The sequence below is a fragment of the Mandrillus leucophaeus genome, unplaced genomic scaffold, assembly GCF_000951045.1.
Source record: "Mandrillus leucophaeus isolate KB7577 unplaced genomic scaffold, Mleu.le_1.0 Scaffold71, whole genome shotgun sequence".
NCBI classification, from domain to species: Eukaryota; Metazoa; Chordata; class Mammalia; order Primates; family Cercopithecidae; genus Mandrillus; species Mandrillus leucophaeus.
The window spans coordinates 736,952-757,564 of record NW_012107697.1 but is presented as its reverse complement, the minus strand read 5'-3'; the positions used below and the strand labels follow the sequence as shown (position 1 = coordinate 757,564).

The following is a 20,613-nucleotide window of genomic DNA, read 5'->3' as shown; positions in this document are numbered from 1 at the left end:
TTTTTGAGATGAAGTCTCACTCCGTCACCCAGGCTGGAGTGCAGTGGCACCATCTTGGCTCACTGCAACCTTCGACTCCTGGGTTCAAGCGGTTCTCATGTCTCAACCTCCTGAGTAGCTGGAATTACAGGCACACGCCACCACACCTGGCTAATTTTTGTTTTTTTAGTACAGACAGGGTTTTGCCATGTTGGGCAGGCTGGTCTCGAACTCCTGACCTCAGGTGATCCACCTGCCTTGGTCTCCTAAAGTGCTGGGATTACAGGCATGAGCTACTTATCCTTTTTGAGCCTCGGTTGCTTCTTCATCTGTAAAATGGGAATGAAAATATCTATGCATAAGGTTGCTATGAAGACACTGCACCTAAAGAGACTTCAATAAACATTAGCTATTGTTTTTCTAGCAGCAAGGCCCCAAGGTGAGGAGGGCAAGGATAAAGGGGCATGAGGCTCCTCACTGAAGGCGAAGGTCATGAGGACAGGCACAGAGTCAGGCTGTTCCTGCTCTATTTTAGTAGCCTGAGCAGTATCTGGAACATGACAGATACACCATAAAGAATTGTTTATGGAATGTATAAAAACTAAGCAAGATTCAGGGGCTGAGTGAGTGGGTTTTGATTTGCTAAAATGGAAGGGAGAACATCCCTGCAAAATGCTTCATGACTCTCACTTTAGGGCCACGGGTCCTGAGCCAGATATTTTGACTCAAGGAAGGAGTGCTGGCAGTTATGATAGACAATTTTGAATGCAGCCTACTCATGGGCAGTCCAAGGTAGCAACGACCCAAAAGACCATTGGAATCTGGATGTTTTCCGGGAAGATTCTGGAATTCAACCGGAAACCTTTTCCTGTCTTTGTGTTATGCCCCTCACTCAGTGCTTTTGTGGTTAAAGGGTCTCTGTCAGGAGCTACCAGAAACATCATAACCCCTCAGTTTGGGAGAACTAAGGCTGAGAAGGAAAACAATAGAAATCTCTAAATCTTCCAAGGCCGAACTGAATTCTGACAGGTTAGAAGAGGAGCATCTTAGAACCCACAAGTATTGTGTGAAGACAAACGGTAGGAAGATCTGTTTGCAGAGAGTTTTAAACTTATAGTAAGAACGTCCAACGTCATTACAGTACTTCAGAGTTCCGCAAGATTCGTCTCACATGTCACTTGATCTTTAAGGGACAGGCAGAACAGACACATCTTTGCTGGATCACGGTTGACAGAACTAAAGCAAAGTGATTGACCAGGGTTCCACTTCTGGGGGGTAGCCAACCCAGGGCTGGACCTGGGCCATGACGCGTTGTCTCTAAGAAGTGCTACAGGTTGGAAATAAAGACAGGTTCAAGGGAAGTGTTTACATCTTTTTTTTTTTTTTTGAAATGGAGTCTCACTCTGTTGCCCAGGCTGGTGTGCAATAGCGCAATCTCAGCTCACTGCAACCTCCGCCTCCCGGGTTCAAGGGATTCTCCTGCCTCACCCTCCCGAGTAACTGGGATTACAGATATGTGCCACCATGCCTGGCTAACATTTTTGCATTTTTAGTCGAGACAGGGTTTCACCATGTTGGCCAGGCTGATTTAGAACTCCTGACTTCAAGTGACCCACCTGCTTCGGCCTCACAAAGTGCTGGGATTATAGGCGCGAGCCACAGCGCCCGGCCCCCGTGTTTGTATCTTCACGGATGTTGTATCTATCACTGCTATGAAGGGACTCTGAGGCTGTCTGGAATGTACCATTAATGTTGCGAAGGGCATAGCTTTGGAGGTATTTTGCTGCGAGGCTCAGCCAAGCCACCAACCTTGTGGCTTTGAGCAGGCTGTCCAGCCTCTCTGGGCTTTAGCAAGAATGGTACTTGTCCTATGTACCTTGGAGGACTGTCCTGAGGAGCAGATGAGATAAAGGAAGAGAATGTGATGTTACAAGTCTTAATATTACACTGGAAGGTATCACCAAACGTCCTCTGCTGAAGACAGCCTCCTGGTCCTGTCTGCCTGTGGGTCTGACTCAGTGTGTAGAAGCTTCTCTACCCAGGGCCAAGTCAGATTAAGTGAGGTCAAAGGATGCAGAGTGGCATAGGCTCCTTCCGAGAGCTAGAGCAGGAATGTAACACTTGGGTTAGGAAATGACCTTGGAGTTTGTTCCACTTTTCTATGTGCACAGAAAAAAAAAATTCTTATTCCTTTAGATGAATTTGTTCTAAACAGAAAAGTCTTTTGAAAGCTGAAAAAACAGAAAGGCTCATGTTTTCTTTCCAGACGAACTCTAGAATACTACCAGAGAAATGAAATTGTGTAGCTGCATGCTCAAAGATCTGAAATTTATTACGTTAACTAGGCTTGAAGTCTGGGTAACTTTGTATGCTTTTTAAATGATTCACATTTGAAAAGCAAGAAAAAATCAAAATGCATAAAATTTCATTTCACTGAGCAAACAATATAAGTGTCTGTCTTTGGGTGACAGTTGACAAAACACAGCATGATTAATCTGGGGACCTGCAGGAGTTCACCTTCGGTGACTTCACACTCATCACCTGCTCGGATAAAAACACATCTGTCTGAAGCAGCTGAGAAATGAAACTGGGAAAAGAATGGCATCAAAATCAAGTATTTTTTTTTCAAATACTGTGAGTTGTAAAGAGAACAGATAAAGGTTCTAGTGAGAATGTACGGATTTAACATTTTAAATTTTATTATCAAAACAGTAGATTGACATTAACAAAATTAAAAAATACAATGACTCATTATACTTCTCTATGCCAGCTGACATTGTTATGGTAAGAACATAGATGTGGAGACAGAAAACATAGCTTTAGAACGAATCAATGCAATGAATGTGAGAATTAGCTTCGTCCTTAAACTGTTGATGCTGGGAAGTGTATTTCTTTGTGTCTTTGCTTCCTTGTTGGAAGATGAAGAGGGTAGTAAGAACTGTATTAGAGTGTGCTCAGAGGACAAAATGAAACAATATATATGTGCTAGCACTTTGCAAATGTGAGTTATTATTTCCTGGTGTTCTTTTAATTTTTATCCGTAAAGAAACATGTAGTTTCTCCTTACAACTTTTATTGATTGCATCTTGCACCTGTTTTTGCTTTCCCTCTGGTTCTGACCATCCTTCTGTTCCTGTCTTTCCGGGCTATGCTTAGGGGCATTTTCTTCTATCTCAAATTGTGACTCTGTGTCCCCGCCTCAGATTTTCTGTTTCACAGTTCTTTGACAAGGAACTCCAGATCACCTGATTACCTTTGATGACTTCCTTCTTCTGTGCCAAATCTTCCTACCTGGAGACCTCTAGTTTCTCCAGAGTTGAAAAGGACCTCACTTTTTAAGATGAGAAACCTCACCTGGGAGGAAGTTGCCCTGCTTAGAAGTAACAATCTCAACAAAAGCCCAGGTCTGAAGTCTTAAGCCAGATCTTTCTCCACCAAATCTCTAGCAAAGGATGCTTCTCTTTGGACTTCAGATCCAAAGTACATATCTTGGCCAGACATGGTGGCTCACATCTGTAATCCCAGCACTTTTGGGGGCCAAGGTGGGAGGATCATTTGAGGCCAGGAGTTTGAGACAAGCCTGGGTAACAAAGTCAGACCCTATCTCTACAAAAAAAAATTAAATTAGCTGGATGTGATGGTACACACCTGTAGTCATAGCTACTTGGGAGGCTGAGGTAGGAGGATGGCTTGAGCCCAGGAGGTTGAGGTTGTAGTGAGCCATGATTGTGCCACTGTACTCCAGCCTGGGTGACAGAGTGAGACTGTTTTAAAAAAAAAAAAAAAAAAAGCACATATTTTAATACTCTCCTCTCTTGCTCAGAGTCCTATTTGTTGTTGAAACCATGACCATGTATAGTATATATGTGTATGTGTGTGTGTGTGTGTGTGTGTGTGTATATATATATATATATATATAATGTGTGTATAATCATATGTGGGCACTAGGTACCACGTCCTGTGTCAAATGTGTTATACAAACGATTTCATTGAATGGACAGAAATACTCTAAGAGGAACCATTATCCCCATTTGATGGATGAGGAAACTGAGGTTCTGAGATGGCCATTAGCTTGCTCAAGGAACATAGAGGCGGTACATGGCAGAGCTGTGATTCCACAGCTATCTGACCTTAAAGTCCCTCCTACAAACCACTCCACACTCATCTCTCTGAATGTCCCCTTCGCGGGGCAGCCTAGAACACCAGGCTGTCTCTCTGTGGTTCGTGTAGCCTCTGGCATCTCACCTCCTACTCGAGAAAGCCTTCTCAGGTGGTTCAAAGGGAGTTAAAGATGGTCCCGTCTGAAGGTGGGATTCTCGAGGTCACAGTAGTCAGCCACTCTCACCCTTACCCGCTCTGTGAATGTTCAACTCCAATGTGTGCGGGAGGGGCCCATGCTTGTCCCTGCCAGGCTTAAGCCCTGTCTGTCAGCATCACGGATCTGTCCGCAGCTACCTCATTTCTGTGGAAAAATTAGCAGCAGTCCACTGGGTATTTCCAGTGAGCAACGGTGGGGGTTTTATGTAAAGAGTCAGAGTAAGCATGTGTAAACATGGCTGCAGCCGGCACTTCAGGAGGCCTGTGGCCCTTGGGCCTTGTTTTGGAGAAATCCACTGAGGGAGGGGTTGGAACCACCCCCCAGCAGAAGCAAGTGAAGGAACAGGTGGGAAAAGTGCAGACACAGAGGGTCATTGAGTTGTTGCCCTCTAGTGTGAAAAGGGCTGTCTTGGGGAGGTGGAATTTGACTTCTTCTGTGGGTCCCCTCAGAGGGGAACAAGGAGCTACAGACACACCATATGAGTGAATTACAAGGAAAAGCAACTGTATCAAATCCTTCTTTGGAAACAGGTGGTGCCTAGTCAGTCAGAACTGTCCCCAGATGGAGCGATCTGGGCGCAGGCCAGGCAGCCACCAGGCAGGGGTGTTGCAGAGGGTCCACGTGAGAGGGCTGGGCTGCTTTTGCCTGGGAGGTACTGGAGGGCAGGGCAGCCTCTTCCCCTGCCCACTGCCCACTCTTCAAGGGGATAGGGGCCAACTTGACTGAGACTGACAGCGTCATGCCAGAGGCTTCTTACCTAGTTTATCCCATCTAATCATGGATTTATTTTATTTTATTTTATTTTATTTTATTTTATAGACAGGGTCTGGCTCTGTTGCCACTGCAGTGGTGTAATCATAGCTCATTGCAGCCTCAAACTCCTGGGCTCAAGGGATCCTCCCACTTCAGCCTCCTGAGCAGCTGGGACTACAGGCACGCACCACTGCCCCCAGCTCATTGGACTGATTGATTGATTGACTGATTGATTGTAGATAGAGTATCTCGCTTTGTCCAGGCTGGTCTCAAACTCCTGGTTTCAAGTGGTCCTCCTGGCTCAACTTCCCGAAGTAATGGGATTATAGTAGTGAGCCACTGCACCCAGCCTTTAATCATGGAGTGTTGATCATGCAATGACAGGAATGCCAATTATCAGAAGAAGAGCAGGGATTTGCCCCTCTCTGCCCCCTGTTGTCCTGAACAAGACACAAAGGGACAGTAAACACCATGACTAACAGAAACCCTGTGACTCCTGCGTTTAAGATCCTAGACTCTCCGAACCACAGGCCTGCTGGGGAGTCATCAGGTGGTCTTTTGGTTTCCTGCCACACTTATTTCCCGGCATCCCCTTCTGGGTGTGCCAGTCTTTTCTCCCTCCCCTTTTCTCTTTATCCAGGGAAGAAGCCCAGTATCTGCTGGAAATAGGGAACCTTAGAGTTGCCCCACCAGCAGAGTCCCCTGAAAGCCTCCCTTAGAGTTGCTGAGAGGCTAGTTGGGGACCAGGGACTCTGTATGGACTCATGGGCTATTTTCTCTTGGCTTGAAAAAAAATGATCCACATGATCTGCCCTCCTCTTATCGTGTCTGGATGACCTGGCACCTGAAGCGAGTCCTGGGGCAGTGACCCTGCTGGGCTGTGCTCAGGGTTCAGCATTAAATCTTAGGGGAGATTTAGATGAGATTCCAGAAAAGGGAAAATTAACCTCTAGTGACAGGAAGCAGATCAGTGATTGTCTGGGGCTGGGATGGGGTGGAGAATTGACTGCAAGAGGTGGGAGGAAACTTTTTGGGGTGATGGGAATGTTCTAGATTTTGATTGTCATAGTGGTTACACAGGTGTGCACATTTGTCAGCATTCATTTAATTGTTAACTTATTATTGATGCATTGTTAATTTAAAAAACCAAATCTTAGAACAGATTGGCAGCAAGTGCCATGTTCAACAAATGGTCAGGCAGGCACCAGTTTGCTTAATTCTGAGGACTCCTGTTCAGCCACAACAAAGGACATATAAGCCATGCAGATTCATGGAAGACTGAAAATGAAGTAATACTGCACAAAAAAGAAGGAACTAGGGTGGCTATGCATAGTGAAGACAACAGCTCTCTAGGGCTCCAGGTCTGCTCTGTGCAGAGAGGGAACTCACGCCCTGGGAAGAAGCCTTCCTTGCTCTTGGTTGGCCGGGATGTTTTGAGCAGCTGGGACAATATCCTGCAGAAAGTAGAAGGAATAATCACAAGGGAAAATGGGGCCCTGCTAACATGTGAGTAATAAAAATGAGAGACAAAAAAATCCAGATGGAAAACTGATCCTGCCTTTACTTAAAATTCTGATATTTTATTCACCTTGGACTTTTTCCATTAATGCAGATTTTTAAAATATTTCATTAAAACATGATTTATCTTGATTATTTGGGCACTCTCTTAAATTGTGCAGCCTGGGCAAGTGCCTCACTTGATCACTGATGTCCAGCCCCAAGGGAAAAGCAGGAAGAGAGAACCGGCCTCTAGTCCAGAGAACTCAGCAGCGATCAACCTCTGCAGGCCTGGAGTGGGGAGAAGCACGGCTAAGACCACAGCCTGGGGGGACCCAGGACAGCCCTGGAAGGCTAAGTGGGGTGGGAGAGACCTGCCTGGGGCTGCAGCTAGGAAGACCGCTGGGCTTCGGGGGTGAGGGCAGTACAGACCGTAGGAGCATTAGGTGTGCTAGGCCCAGGGGTGGCTCCTGGTGACTCACCCCTTTGAGGGTGGCCCCACTGTCTCCCTTCTGCCCTGCCGAGCCTCTAAGTATGTAGTTTGTTTCCCAGCTGCCCTCAGGCCTGGAGGGAAGCCCGCCTATTGTGCCAAGGGTAGTGGAGAAGCTCAGAAGTGGGGCGCAGGGTGGGGAAGGGTAGGCAAGGGCTCCAAGCAGGGAGTTGGGAGGTGATTCAGGGGTGAAGCTGCTGATAGACTCAGGAGGGAGGAGCACGGGCCCAAGGTGGGAACTCTGAGGAAGATAACAAGGCTGGGAATAGAAGGCGCAGAGCTCTGTTTCCCAGGCTGGAGCCCCATGAAGGAGCTCCCAAGGCATTGGGGTAGTGGTGGCTGGAACAGCCATGGAAGCGGAGAGCTCGGAGTTTAGTCTCAAAACAGTAGTGAGATTTTCTCACGCCTCACTCTCCTGGCCAGCTGCCAGGAATGTGTGCTTGTTTGCATGGCTGACATGTTTTCTGTAAAACTCCCTCCACTCCACATGGAAATGACCCAGGTAGGAAATGACCAGGGTACAAACGGGCCTGACGGCTGGCCCACACTCTCCCAGGGGTTCGGGGAGCAGAAGGTGGGTCCCGGTTCTGCGGAGTAGTCAAAGGTGGGCCTGGTAGGCGTCCTTCCAGAAGGCAACCAGGGAGCTGGAGGAAGAAAGCCAGGGACCAAGGCCAGAGAGAAGGAGGCAAAGGGAAGTGTGGGAGGCAGAGAGGGCCTGGCATTGTACAGTCAGGAGGACAGCAAAGGAGGCCGGGAAGAGGGGGCCAGGAAAGGGCCAGGCCAGGGTCACGTGGGGAAGTCAAAAGCGGTGCAGGCCTCCAAGTCCAGCTCCATGGGGGAAGCATCCAGGTCTTGCGCTGCCCCAGCGCCTTCACTCTGGAAATAGGAAAACCACCAGCAAGGAATGTCATGCCTCAGTGTCTCCCCCACCGCCTGCCCAACACATCAACTGTGTCTTCTCCCAGGGCAGGGCCCCTGCCTTTCTGTTCTTTGCCCACCACCCTCACAACCCAGCAGCCACCGGGGGCCCGGTGCTGAGTAGCTATTGCTTGCTGAACGGAACTGCCCTTGGAGGGGATGTCACATGGGTCAGGTGGCTTGGTCAGTGAGGACTCTGGGATAGGGACAGTGTCCCTGATGGAAACCAAGGAAAAGAGCAAGAGGTGAAAGTGACATTCCTTCCCAGCCTGCCCAGTGCCCCGTGCCAGACACTTCCTCTGGTTCTATGTGTTCTCCTCATTTTCCCGACGGTGACCCTGTCAGGCCTTGCAGGCTCCCCTCAGAGTTAGGGTTCTCATTCCCTCCGACTCGCCCAGACCCCCGAGCCTGAGGTTGGTGAGACCTTCAGGGAAGGGCGCTGGGGGTGCCCTTTGGAGACCAGTGGCCTGCTTGGGGGATGAAGTGGAGGCCTTCAGATCTGGCCTGGGGGTGCCAGGGCTCAGTGGCAGCCAGAGAGGGGCTGGGCTCCTCCCTAGGAGAGAGGGAAGAGGAAGAGCTGAGGACAGGAGGCCGGTATCTCCTCAGGAGGACGGATGGGAGGGGCCCCTTTGTCATGGTGGGCCGGTGGATGGGGCAGGAAGGGGATGTGGCCTGTGGCTGAATTCTGCTGTCTTTGAAAGCCAGAGAAGTGGCTCAGACAATATGCCAAGATGAGAGAACTCTAGGGTTCCTGCCTGGGCCCTCCAGGGTGCTCTCCTCCAGCCTCTTGCCTCTGGGTTAGATTTCCCTCAAGATACCCTCAGCTGGGGCACAGTTTCCATTGTGAGCTAGAAGTTTCTGTTTTCTTGAATGTAAATGGGGGAGGATGGTAGTCACTTCCTTTCAGTTTTTGCTCAAACGTCACCACAGAGAGCCCTGTCTGACCATCCTGTTCCCAATGGCCAGGACTCCGCCTGCCCTGCCTTCTCGATCCTTTCGCTGCTTTATTTTTCTGAACGGTACTTCTCACGTTCTAGGAGGCTGTGTAACTGATTTATTGATTTCTGTCTGCTTTTTCCCCCAACCCCCAAATCCTAGAGCCTTAGGGCAGGAGCCTTTGCCTATTTTGTTCCTGTGTCCCCAGCACCTAAAGCAATGCCAGGCACTCAGTACATATTTGTTGAATGAACACGTGAAGGATGCGTGTGAAGTGTTTCACGGGACTCTTGGCATCTTTAGATTACTGCTGCTGCTGTTGTTCGCTGTGTGGCTTGAGCACATTCCTCAGCCTCTCTGGCCCGCTGTCTCTCCATCTGTAAAATGAGATGATTGAACCGCTAAAAATCCATGAGCTTCCTTCAAACTCTAAAAATCTTGGTGCCTCCAAATGCTTAGGAAAGTTCTTCCCAAACCTCACCAGGAACTCCTTCTTCTTTTTTGCAGTTCTCAGCAGCAGCTCAGCTGGGATCAGAGGCGCTAAGCACTCCTTTTGCAATAGCCCTTCCTCTACTTCTTTTGACTCTGAGGATCAGAATGGGTATAGGTTTGGGACTATGAATCAGCCCAATATTTCTTGGAACAGTTTCCATTCAGATAGTTATGTTTTATTTCATTGACTTTGATGTGTTGCTTCTAGCACTTTATTGTTTTCAATAGGGGGTGATTCATTATGTGCATAATTAAAGGTCATTTGATTTTCATTTATTTGTTAAGAGTTTCATAAAAACAGAGTTCAGGAAAAAACAATTGCCAGACCATGTGCCCAGAGACCATGTGCCCTGATTTGGGATTTTGACACCTGGTCCTTGGAGATGAAGGTTCCCACTGTCCTTCCATAGGTGGACATTCCTGGCCTGGAATGTCCCCTGCGGGGTTAGGGTCATCCCTCAGAAGGCTCAGGAGCATCTGTTTCAGGGGCTCAGGTCAACAGGACCAAGACCGTCCTCTCAAGGCTCTGCCCTTTCTCTCAGGGCCCCTCTGAAGAAGCAGCTCGGAACACTCCACTGCTTCTGTGGGGGCAGTTTCAGGAATAAAGGCAGATTCAGGTTCCCGGTATTCGGAATTCAGCATTCGCTGAGTAACTGGGATGGCCTCGACGACGAGGGGGCGGAGGAACAGGTCTGGCAAGTTCTGTGTTGTTTATACTGGGGATTACTTCACGTATCCCAACCGGCTTCCCCGCCCCGTTTGGTGGGGGCTGGCCCTTGGCCCTCCAACCCCTTTACCCCACATGCCTGGGAAGCCAGGGGCCAACATGGATCTTGTCCTTGACATCAGCTAAGCCTAGAGGACTCTTCCCTCAGAGACCATGGAGAGGGACAGCCACGGGGTGAGTGCGACCTCAGGCCTCAGGCCAGATCCTCCCAGTGCTGAGGAAGCAGGGCTGAGGCTGGGAGACAGGTGGGACGGCCACCTCTGTGTTTCAGGTTCGGGGCAAACTGGCTGTGCCTCTTCTAGTTTGAAGCTACTTAGGATCAAGATCTCTTGGTCTCCTTTTAACATGGTTCTAGAAAGAGCCCCTGGGAGGAGAAGGTGCTGGGATTTGGGGTCTGGCTGGTAAGCACCCCAGGGCTGTGTGGCTGAGTCTCGGGTTCCTGCTCTGTGGCCTGTGAGCACTTCCGCCGGGCGTCCATGCTGTTACAGCATCAACTTGACTGGTTGGGAATCCAGGCTAATCTACTTTAATCTCATTTTTGCTGGTTGGAAAATCAAAAACATCCTAACTGCAATTCAGGGTCACCTTGTCTAAACCCCTCACTACACTCCTAAACCTTCCCAGAAAACTGTGACTTTCTGTGTGCATTTAAGATTTTCAAGGGGATGTTTCAACCTCCCTTGGTCACTTCTTTCAAGGCTTAATAACTTTCATGCTTGGGAAGTGCTTCCTGATGTTTAACCACAAGTCCTGCCACCACTCAAGCTCCTTTCTTCTGCTGCTTTTGGGGTGGGAGAGAGCAGCTAGCCTGTCCTCTGAAGGAAAGCCAGTCATACACACATGAAGGCTGCCAAAGATTTTGTTCTGTGCCTCCACTTTCTTTTCTTCCAGGAAATCCCTTTTGTGCTCTCATTTCTCCTTTAGGTCTTGTTTTCTGCCCCTCTCCAAATTCTCTGTACCTTACTGATATGGTGGAGCCTGGGACTCTGGGAAGAATGGGTCGGCACTGGGTTTGGGAAACGTCAGCTCATCCTACGTTCTGGCTTATAGTTGTCTTGCAGTCCATTCTGAACCCCCAATGCGCTTCTGCAAACTTTACCATCATTTTTCCCAGCATTCTTCCAGCCCCTTCTTGACTCTTCTTTCCCAGGCTACCTCCGTTGCCCTCTGTTCTGAGCTCCTTGGTTCATGTCTCTACCTCACCAAAGTCACTTGGCCCTAGGCCTTGGGAGGTTATCAGAGCCTCTTACTGTTGAGCAGTAAGCGGGGTACACAGGGGCATGCTGAAGTTGAACACTTAGTCACAGCCATGGGGCTCCTCCTTGGCAGTTTGCTGGGAGCCTAAACTAGATGGTCCCTAAACCCAAGAGTGAGAAGGGCTGAGCTATCAGGAGGGTGGCCATGCTCCCATTGGAGTTGGATAGTCTGTCCTTGAGACAGGGTGATGGGGCGATGTCTTCCCAGGAAGCTCATCTCTTCAGAGTCAGGGACCAATCCGAAGGTTGCTGGAGGGTTACAGCACAGAGAACAGACTTCACTGGAGAACTCCCAATTAATCTATGAATTAAGTGTCAAATATGATGACAGATACCACGTTCATTCTGAAAAAAAGATTGTCCAAACTTATCTTGGAATGGAAGAATGGAATCATTACATCCTTATTTAAGGTTCTTAACTTTACTCCCCTATTTAAGATGGAACCCCCAAGAGAGTGAGCCTATAGTTGGGGCTCGTAATCCCATCTGCAGCAGATTTCTTAACCTTGGTTATATAGGAGTGGGCTGGGAGAAGCTGGTTGCCTGAGCTTGTGCCTTCTCCCTGAGGGCTTTATTGCAGAGAGATGCATTGTGATTTCTATCCCTCAACTCCAAAATGTCGTGAGGGAGATGATGGCCAGTGGGCTTGAGCCTGATGGCACTCCTCTGGCAGCTGCTGGATCTTCAGAGGGACCTTGGAAAAGAGGTGGAGAAGGGTCTCGGTTTCTCATATTCAAAAGAAAGTTGCATGTTGTGGTAGACAGAGAACTGACCACATTCCCCGTCAGCTTCGGGCAAGCCACTTCACCTTTCTGTACCTTAGTCTCTTCATCTGTAAAATGGAATAATAATACTACTCTCAAAAGAAAAATGTTGGACAAACTAAATTTAACAGAGTTTAATTGAGCAAAGAACGATTCTCAAATGGAGCAGTCCCCCGAAGAATAGATTCAGAGAGATTCCCACACAGCTGCGTGGTTGGAGAGGATTTATGGACAGGAAAAGGCAAGTAGCGTTTGGAAAATGGAAGTGAGGTACAGAAACAGCTTTATTTGAACACGGTTTGAACAGTTGGCTGCCTTTGATTGGGCAAAATTGGTGATTGTTAACAAGAGTAGCTTACAGTCTGTGTACACGTCCAGTTGAGTTATAGTTCATTATGTACGGAGAAACCTTTTGATCCAAACTTAAAATATGTAAGGAGGCAGCTTTAGGCTAAACTTAATTTAATACCTACCTCAAGGAGTCTCAAAATAGTGTCCTTCCCATAGTAAGGCTCATTTAGAACAGCATCTGGCATAGAGAGATAGAGATAGATAGAGATAGAGTCACAGAATATTGAAATTTATCATCACTGCCTAGAATTTGGCGCTGGCTTTTACAGATTTGGACAAACATCTTCTTCTCCCTGTGCCTCAGCTTTCCCACCAAAGAAGAAGGTTGGACAAATTCCCCCCTGAGGCTCCCTTCTGGCTCCCTGACAGTCTGGAATTACATAGAACGGGATGGCAGGTGCGCCACACCAGATATGTGCATTTGTTCTTGACAGCGCATATTTTGTGCCTTTTCAAAATGGGTCACATTTTTAATGATCAGAGCAGTGCAATGCTTATTAAAGAAAGACTGAATTAGACCCATTGATGAAGCAACGTTCCTTTGTGGAGTGGATTTTTCTTACACTGGGCCTTCTTCAAGTGGAACAGGTTTGAAATTAGCCCAAGGCTACAGGTGCTAGGGACTAGTGAGAACCATCTGGGGGCGCGGCGCTGGTCCCGGATGAGGCACCCTTTCCAGAGGGGGCTGGGCAGTTCCCAAGATGGTTCACCTGCAGGCTCAAGTCACTCTGCCATCTCCCAGCCCCAGGCATCCCAAGGACCCTGGCATCTGCCCTATGCCGCTGTCGGTGTGCAGCCCTCACCTTGTCCTCTATTTCACATTGTCATTGGTGCGGAGCAGACTTCCCTTGGCACAGCCACCTTGCTTTCCCCTGCATTGTCCCCTGAGACTTGGCAGATGTGAGTGTAAGCATGTGGGAGTGTGTGTATTGGGCCCTGGGCTGGGGAGCTGGGTGGGAAGGATGACTGTTGTAACAATGGCCACTTAGCTTAAGTGTCTTGTTTTGGCAAAACAGCTTCCTCTTGGTATAGCAACAATGAGGGTGGATGTGCCTGGACAAGTGGGCAGGGCACTGGTGGCGCAGGCACGAGGGAAGCCACCACGGGGAACCCAGGCTTTAGCAGTCAAGCGGAGGCCTTGACAGCACCAGATGGGGGCTGGTTTCCCTAGGAGGGAAGCAATACCCAAAACTTTAGCGGGGCCGCCATTATGTACCAGCCCTGAGTGACTGGCGGCAAGAGAAGGCACAGACACAGGGAAACACTGAGGCAGCAAGCTCCTGGGCAATCAAATATTATTTGTTTGGCAATAGTGGGCACTCCATGTTCTTTACAGCATTTGATGGATGAATGAATGAATGAATGAATGAATGAATGAACAGGGAGGCGTCTTGATTCTGGTCTAACAGGGATTTCCCAAGCTTTTTCATGTGCACAGGAGGCGTCGGAAACTGGAAGGGACTTCAGCACTTACCCTGGCCAGTGCCTTTCAAGTTCTTTGTAGTAGCTGCCTCTTTTGTTCAAATGAATGTTACGTAGACTCCACTGTATGAGACTGGAAGGTTGATCTTCTCTGCTGAGGTGGGGTAAGGGCTCAGAGCCCACCACAGTCCCCACCAGCTGGTCTCCCAGGCACCTCCATGGAAACTGAAATGCTCTGTGGAACCCTGTTTGAAAACCGCTGATTGTCCAACACCCTGATGTTATAGATGAGGGAGCTGAGGCCCAGAGGGGGATGTGACTGTCCCCAAGGTCACATGCCTGCCCAGGAGCAGAGGTGAGGCTCCCCCGGCCCCCCACCCCCAGGTCGAGGCAGGCCCTGCAGCTTTGGCCCCTTCTGGAGTTCAGTCTGCCTCAAGGGCTGACCTGAGTCCCTGAGGTGTACACTGCGTGTGTGCTGGGGATGCTGGTGGTGGGTGAGGAGGTGGTGGGGAAGATGCCTGTGTGCTGAGGGGAACCTATATTTGTGGGGTTTCCCTGGGTTCAGGGAGGGGAGAGTAGGAAAGGGCCTTGGGTACCTGGAGGCGCAGTGAAGCCTGGGTCTAGCCGTGAGGAAGGGAAAAAAGTCACCCAGTCCAGCATGGCCCTCTCTGGGAAGGCTTCAGGCCTCCCCTGCCACAGACCAAGGGCACCCCAGGTTCCCAACAGGCAAGGAGGGTTTTTAGGCTTTGTTGAAGGGAACTCCTGATCTTTCTTAGTGCCCCCAGCGCTTCCAGAAGGGTTTAGGGAGGGGGGTTTCTTCTTGCTTAGCCCAGAGTGCTGGGTTGTTGGCCCATGGTCTGCCTGTGCCCACCCTATGGGCGCCCTTGATGCCCAGGGTCACTGGGAGAGAGACACTGCCACGGGGTTTCTGTCTGGGAAGGGTCTTTTTTCATGGAGGCTGGTAAGGGACAGACAGAGGAAGCGCAGAGTGTTGTGTAACAGCCCAAGGATGAGCGCCAGAAGATCAGGGTTCTAGAACTGGCACTGTCCCCAACTGGCTGTGTGACCGTGAGCAAGTCACACAGCTTTTCTGGGCCTTTATCGCCTCATCAATAGTATAAAGGGCTTGGGTAGGGTTTCTTTTCTTTCCTTTTCTTTGAGATGGGGTCTTGCTATGTTGCCTAGGTTGCTCTTGAGCTTCTGACCTCAAGCCATTCTCCCACCTCAGCCTCCCAAGTAGCTGGGACTACAGGCCGGCGCCACCATGCCTGGCTTAGAGGGTTTTCAGAGTCCTTGCAGTTCTGACAGCCTGTGATATGCCCAACCCTGGGTGGTAGCTTTACGAAGGGATGGCCCAGGGCTGACGAGGGAGGCCCAGTTGGCTTAAACTGGACTGAAAGGGGCCCTGATGCACCTGCCCTCAGGCCATGAAGATGCATCATCGCAGCTGCTGCTGCCTGCTGGACATTCTTCAGGACTAGCGGGAGAGTTTTTTTTTTTTTTTAATACTTTAAGTTCTAGGATACATGTGCAGGTTTGTTACATATGTATCCATGTACCATGTTGGTGTGTTGCACCCATTAACTCGTCATTTACATTAGATGTATCTCCTAATGCTATCCCTCCCCTCTCCCCCAACCCCACCACAGGCGCTGGTGTGTGATGTTCCCCATCCTATGTCCAAGTGTTGTCATTGTTCAATTGCAGGATAACTTTTTATGGGATCGCTCACACTGCAAGCCCAGGCTCTGGGGTACCTGAAGTGCATATTTCCCAAGTTCAGGCTGCTGCTTATGGCTAGAGAACTCTCACTATGCAGAGCCTGGGGCTCGATCCACGGCAGCAGCTCCATAACCACTGAGATGAAGCAACCATGAGCCCGCATCACTCAGCAAAGACAGAGGCCCCCCTCTCCCTGGCATCACTGGCTGGGCCCCCAGAAGGTCGAGGAGAGGCCAAGGGCTGGACGTACTCAGGGGTTGGCTAACTTACTACCATCCCTACCAGGTAACGGCCCAAGGGGCAGAGTCTGCAATTGGAAACCAGAAAAACATCCCATTTGCCTCACAGGCGATCTACCCCTGGGAGCTGTGGTGTCGAGAGCCCTAGGCTGGAAGCAGGGGGCCTTGCATTTTAGTCCGTCCTCTACTGTAAGATGGGCCTGAACAACTTTGGGCAAAGCACACAAACCTTTTGGGCCTCTACCTCTCAGTCTGTAAAGTGGGAGTAAAAATGCTTACAGGCTTCTGTCCAGGGACGGGCTTTGGAAAGACTCCCGGGGCCAGGGGCTGCTCCTCTTAGCCCTCCCTAGCTTGCCCTTCACTGCTTTCCTGCGGATCCCTGCCCTGCCTTCCTGCCATGCTGCTTCCTGCCCCAAAATGCCTGGAGGGCCCTGAACAAGCCTTGGGTGAGGACCCTTGGGAGCTGCAGAGGCATAGCCAGGTGGTAGCAGTGACAGCCTGGGGTGTGGGCCTGTTCCATGGCATGGTAAGGGCTTACAATTATGTTACTGCAGGGGGTAACCTCAGAGACCACCCCAGGGGTAGGTGGGGAGGAGAGGCACAGCCAGGAAAGAATGGTTGGCAAAGTTAGGCCAGGGACGTGGCTCAGAGTTGACCACACTCCCCTGCTCCGCCCTGTGCACCTGCCCTTGAGCAGGCTGAGAAGCCTTTGGTCTGCAGGCAAGTTGTGGAGACACCAGGACACATCAAGGAGTTGGTCATTTCACTTCCATTCCTGAGTCTCCGGCTCACTGCCAAAGGCCGGGATTTGGGAAGCTTGGGTTCTGGTCCTGGTTCTGCCCCTTGTAGGTTGGGACCTTGGATAAGAAGTCTCAGCCAGGCGCAGTGGCTCACGTCTGTAATCCCAGCACTTTGGGAGGCCGAGGCAGGCACAAGCTCAAGAGATGGAGACCATCCTGGCTAACATGGTGAAACCCCATCTCAACTAAAAATACAAAAATTTGGGCATGGTGGCGCGTGCCTGTAGTCCCAGGTCCTCAGGAGGCTGAGGAAGGAGAATCTCTTGAACCTGGGAGGTGGAGGTTACAGTGAGCTGAGATGGCGCCACTGCACTCCAGCCTGGCGACAGAGGAGACTCTGTCTCAAAACAAACAAACAAACAAACAAACAAGTAGTCTCCTCCCTTCCCATTCCCCAGCTGCTGAAGGCCTCTACTCTGAGGGTGAGGTCAGGCCTCTGGTGGAAAGCTAGAGGCTCAGCAGTTGTTCTCCAAGAATTGGGGCAAAGAAATGAGTTAGTGCTATAACAGGTTAGATATGAGGAAGAACTTCCAGCAGCGTGGGACAGCAGGCTGTGAAGTGCCTAAAGAAGGTTGATGTGGAATCTCTTACTCAGATGATCCCTGAAGATGAGAACTCTTCTTGATGTCTGGGAGGGTTTGGGTTGAGGGTCAGAGTCAAGGGGTGGAGCGGGGGCCTCACTCTGGAGGCTGCTCTCATCTGGTTTGGGGGCTGCCCTTTCATCCTGATGCCCCTGTGGGGACTTGTAGTTCTCTTCATGGGCAATTCTCCTTCGGGTCTTGAGGCTCCAGAACTCTCCTCTTGCCCTGGTCTGGGGGCCCAGTGGCTTTCCACCTGCCTCCCAGGCCCTGACAGCAGAGCACTTGCTCTAGCCAGACCAGAGCTAGATACCCCCAGACTCAAGGCCTGCCGGGCCTCCATTCCATTTTTGGATGTGTCGCCCTTTCTGCAGCTCTTGGCTTTCCACCCATGCTCCCTCACCACCAGTTCCCTCTCTGGCCTGACTCCCTTCTCCTGTTCTAGCTTTACAGCTTTCCCCAGCTCCCTCCCCCACCTGCCCACCCACTTTCCTCTGGGCCTCTTCCTGATGGGGCAGCTGGCGCTGGATGGCAGGGTCCCGTTCAGGTAGAGACAGCCTGAGCTGCCTGGGAATTAGAAGACTGTGCGCGAGTTCCTACAGACCACTAGCTCGTCCAGGTGGGCTGTTTGGTCTCTCTGAGCCCCGGGTCCTTGTGTACAAACTGGGGGTAGTAATTCCTGCCCAGCTTGCTAACTGACAGACTTGTGAGGATCAAATCACATAGTGGTGCAAAACTGCACATACAAGCCCTGAAGAGACGAAGGTAGGTCCTGTGGATGTTTGTGACACTATAGGTCAAGGCCCTCCTTGCTCCTAGCAGGCCTGGTTAGAATCTGAGCTGTCACTTACCTGGTGTGTGAATCTGGGCATGTTCTTAACCTGCCTGGACCTCTGTTTCAATATCTGTAAAATGAGGCTAACCATATCAACTGCAAAGAGCTGTGAAGAGGTGGGAATGGGATCCCAGAAAGTGCTAGTGGGCTGTTATCTTTGTCACTGTTTGACACACATTTATAGACCCGGCTCTTTCATGTGTATCACCCATTTATCTGGGGGAAGGAGGTGAGGTCTGCCCATTTCACATGCATGGAATCAGGCACTGAAGGGTTATGTCGCTTGCCCAGGAAATGCAATTGGGAATGGAGACAATCAGATTCAAACAGATTTTTCCATAGCAAGCCCAGCAATCTCACAAGCAAACAAACAAAACCCCACTACCGGCTGGGTGTGGTGTGATGCCTCACGCATGTAATCCCAGCACTTTGGGAGGTTGAGGCGGGTGGATCATTTGAGGTCAGGAGTTTGAGACCAGCCTTGCCAACATGGTGAAAGCCCATCTCTACTAAAAATACAAAAATTTGCATGTTGTGCACATGTACCCCAGAACTTAAAGTATAATAATTAAAAAAAAATTAACCAGGCGCGGCGGCGGGTGCCTATAATCCCAGCTTCTCAGGAGGCTGAGGCAGGAGAATCCCTTAAACCCAGCAGAGGTTGCAGTGAGCCAGGATTGTGGCATTGCACTCCAGCCTGGGCAATGGGGTGAGATTCCAATAGAAAAAGTAGCCAGGTGTGGTGGCACACATCTGTAGCCCCAGCTACTGGGGAGGCTGAGGCAGGAAAATAGCTTGAACCTGGGAGGCGGAGGTTGCAGTGAGCCAAGATTATGCCACTGCACTACAGCCTGGGTGACAGAGCAAGACTCAACAAACAAACAAAACCCCTCCATCACAGCCACTGCTCACCACGCCCTCACTGTGTGTTGGGCATTTTACAGGTATGATCTGTGACTTCAGTACCATGAAGTAAGGTGCTTCACTCCAGCTTACAGATAGGTAACTGAGATGTAAAGAGGCGAAGTCACTTGCCTGGGGCACCCAGCCGCCTTAGAGGCAGGCCAAATTCCAACCTGGTCTCTCTAACCCAGAGCACCTGAAGACCCACCTGACCCCACTGCTCTGGGCCAGTAGGCACCTCCTGGTCTTGGCAGGTCACAGGGCCCAACTGTGGGTCACACCAGAAAGTACTACAAGACCAAGATCCCTGTTGTAACCCTCCGCCCTATCCCCAGGTTCCCAAGGTGTTCCCGGCCCTGCAGGGCCACGGGGCCCCATTCTTAACCAATCTCACAAAGGCAAAATGCGCACTCTGTACATGCCATTCACGAAGACTGTGCCGGGAAGCTCTTCTGACTCAAGAAGGGCAGGAGACTTAGAGACAAGTAGGCATGGGGTAGAACCCTGACTCTGTGATTCTGCAAGCTGAGCTCTGAACCTTGGCTTCCCTATCTGTAAAATGGGCTTCCAAAAGTACTAACCTCCCAGGGATGTGGTGAGGTCATCATGAGGCCACAGATGTGAAAGTTTATTTTCACCTCTAAAGTGCCATGCACACGAGTGATTAGTATTTTATTGTCCTGGCTTACGGGAAGTCCCCCTGAAGTTGGGGAAGACTTAGAGTGTGCACAAAAGAGGAAGGGAGACCAGGCAGGCCGGTGAAGGTGCCACAGTGCCAGGATCCCTGGCAGGAGCCGAGGCCCAGGCCACCACCAGAGGGAAGGACAGGGCCTTCTGCAGCTGAGGCTTGTCCGTGTTATGCAAAGACCTTAGTCTGGCTTTGTACAGCATTCTTTTTCTCCCTCAGATGAGCTCACACTGGCGCTCTGCCCCTTCAGTTGGCAGGTCAGGGCTTTCCTTAACTAGTGCTTAACTAGGGATTACAGCTCATAGTAAGAACAGTATTTTATAATCTAACGCACATACATGAAAGTAAAGGATGCAGATGTAGGAGGTGGAAGGGAAGAGGGCAGAGGGGTCTTTGCTTTCCCCATAGGGGACCACATTCCCTTGATACGAGGTCTCAGAGTGAGTGACCAGCCCAGCAGCCTCTTCCTTTAACCCTTCCTAGACATGTGTAGCCTAAGCAGGTGACCCCCAATCCCCGGGCACATGGCCCATTTCCCTCCACCCTTCTCTGTAGGTCCTAAGTGGCAGGGGAGCCCCTAGGGGAGCTGGGGGACAGCAGGCTCTTTGAGCTTTCATTCTATCCTTGGACACAGTCCTCCTCTCAGATGTTTCCTTGTCCGGGGGGCTTTGCTCAACCCCTAGCTGCTGCCTCAGAGCATTCATATCCTAGTGCAGCAGAGCCGACAGCTGAGGTGAGTTGGCAGGGGAGCAGCCTGAGGGATACTCTTCGATCTGCTTTCAGAATGCATCTCCAGTGAGAACACCTTCAGCTGGAGCGTCTCCAGCCCAGGCATCTCCAGCTGGGACATCTCCAGGCCGGGCATCTCCAGCCCAGGCATCTCCAGCTGGGACACCTCCAGGCCGGGCATCTCCAGCCCAGGCATCTCCAGCTGGGACACCTCCA

General features: G+C 50.4%; 1 protein-coding gene across 1 annotated transcript in view; it reads left to right on the top strand.

Moving 5' to 3' along the window:
* The window catches only part of TMPRSS13 (transmembrane protease, serine 13), an 82,088-nt gene that overhangs the window by 44,963 nt on the left and 16,512 nt on the right, over positions 1 to 20,613 (top strand). Inside the window, exons 2-5 of the mRNA XM_011965002.1 lie at positions 9,926 to 10,078; positions 17,688 to 17,789; positions 19,235 to 19,292; positions 20,452 to 20,544. Of these exons, the coding sequence (XP_011820392.1) occupies positions 9,926 to 10,078; positions 17,688 to 17,789; positions 19,235 to 19,292; positions 20,452 to 20,544 (406 nt within the window). The remainder of the gene's footprint in view (positions 1 to 9,925; positions 10,079 to 17,687; positions 17,790 to 19,234; positions 19,293 to 20,451; positions 20,545 to 20,613) is intronic.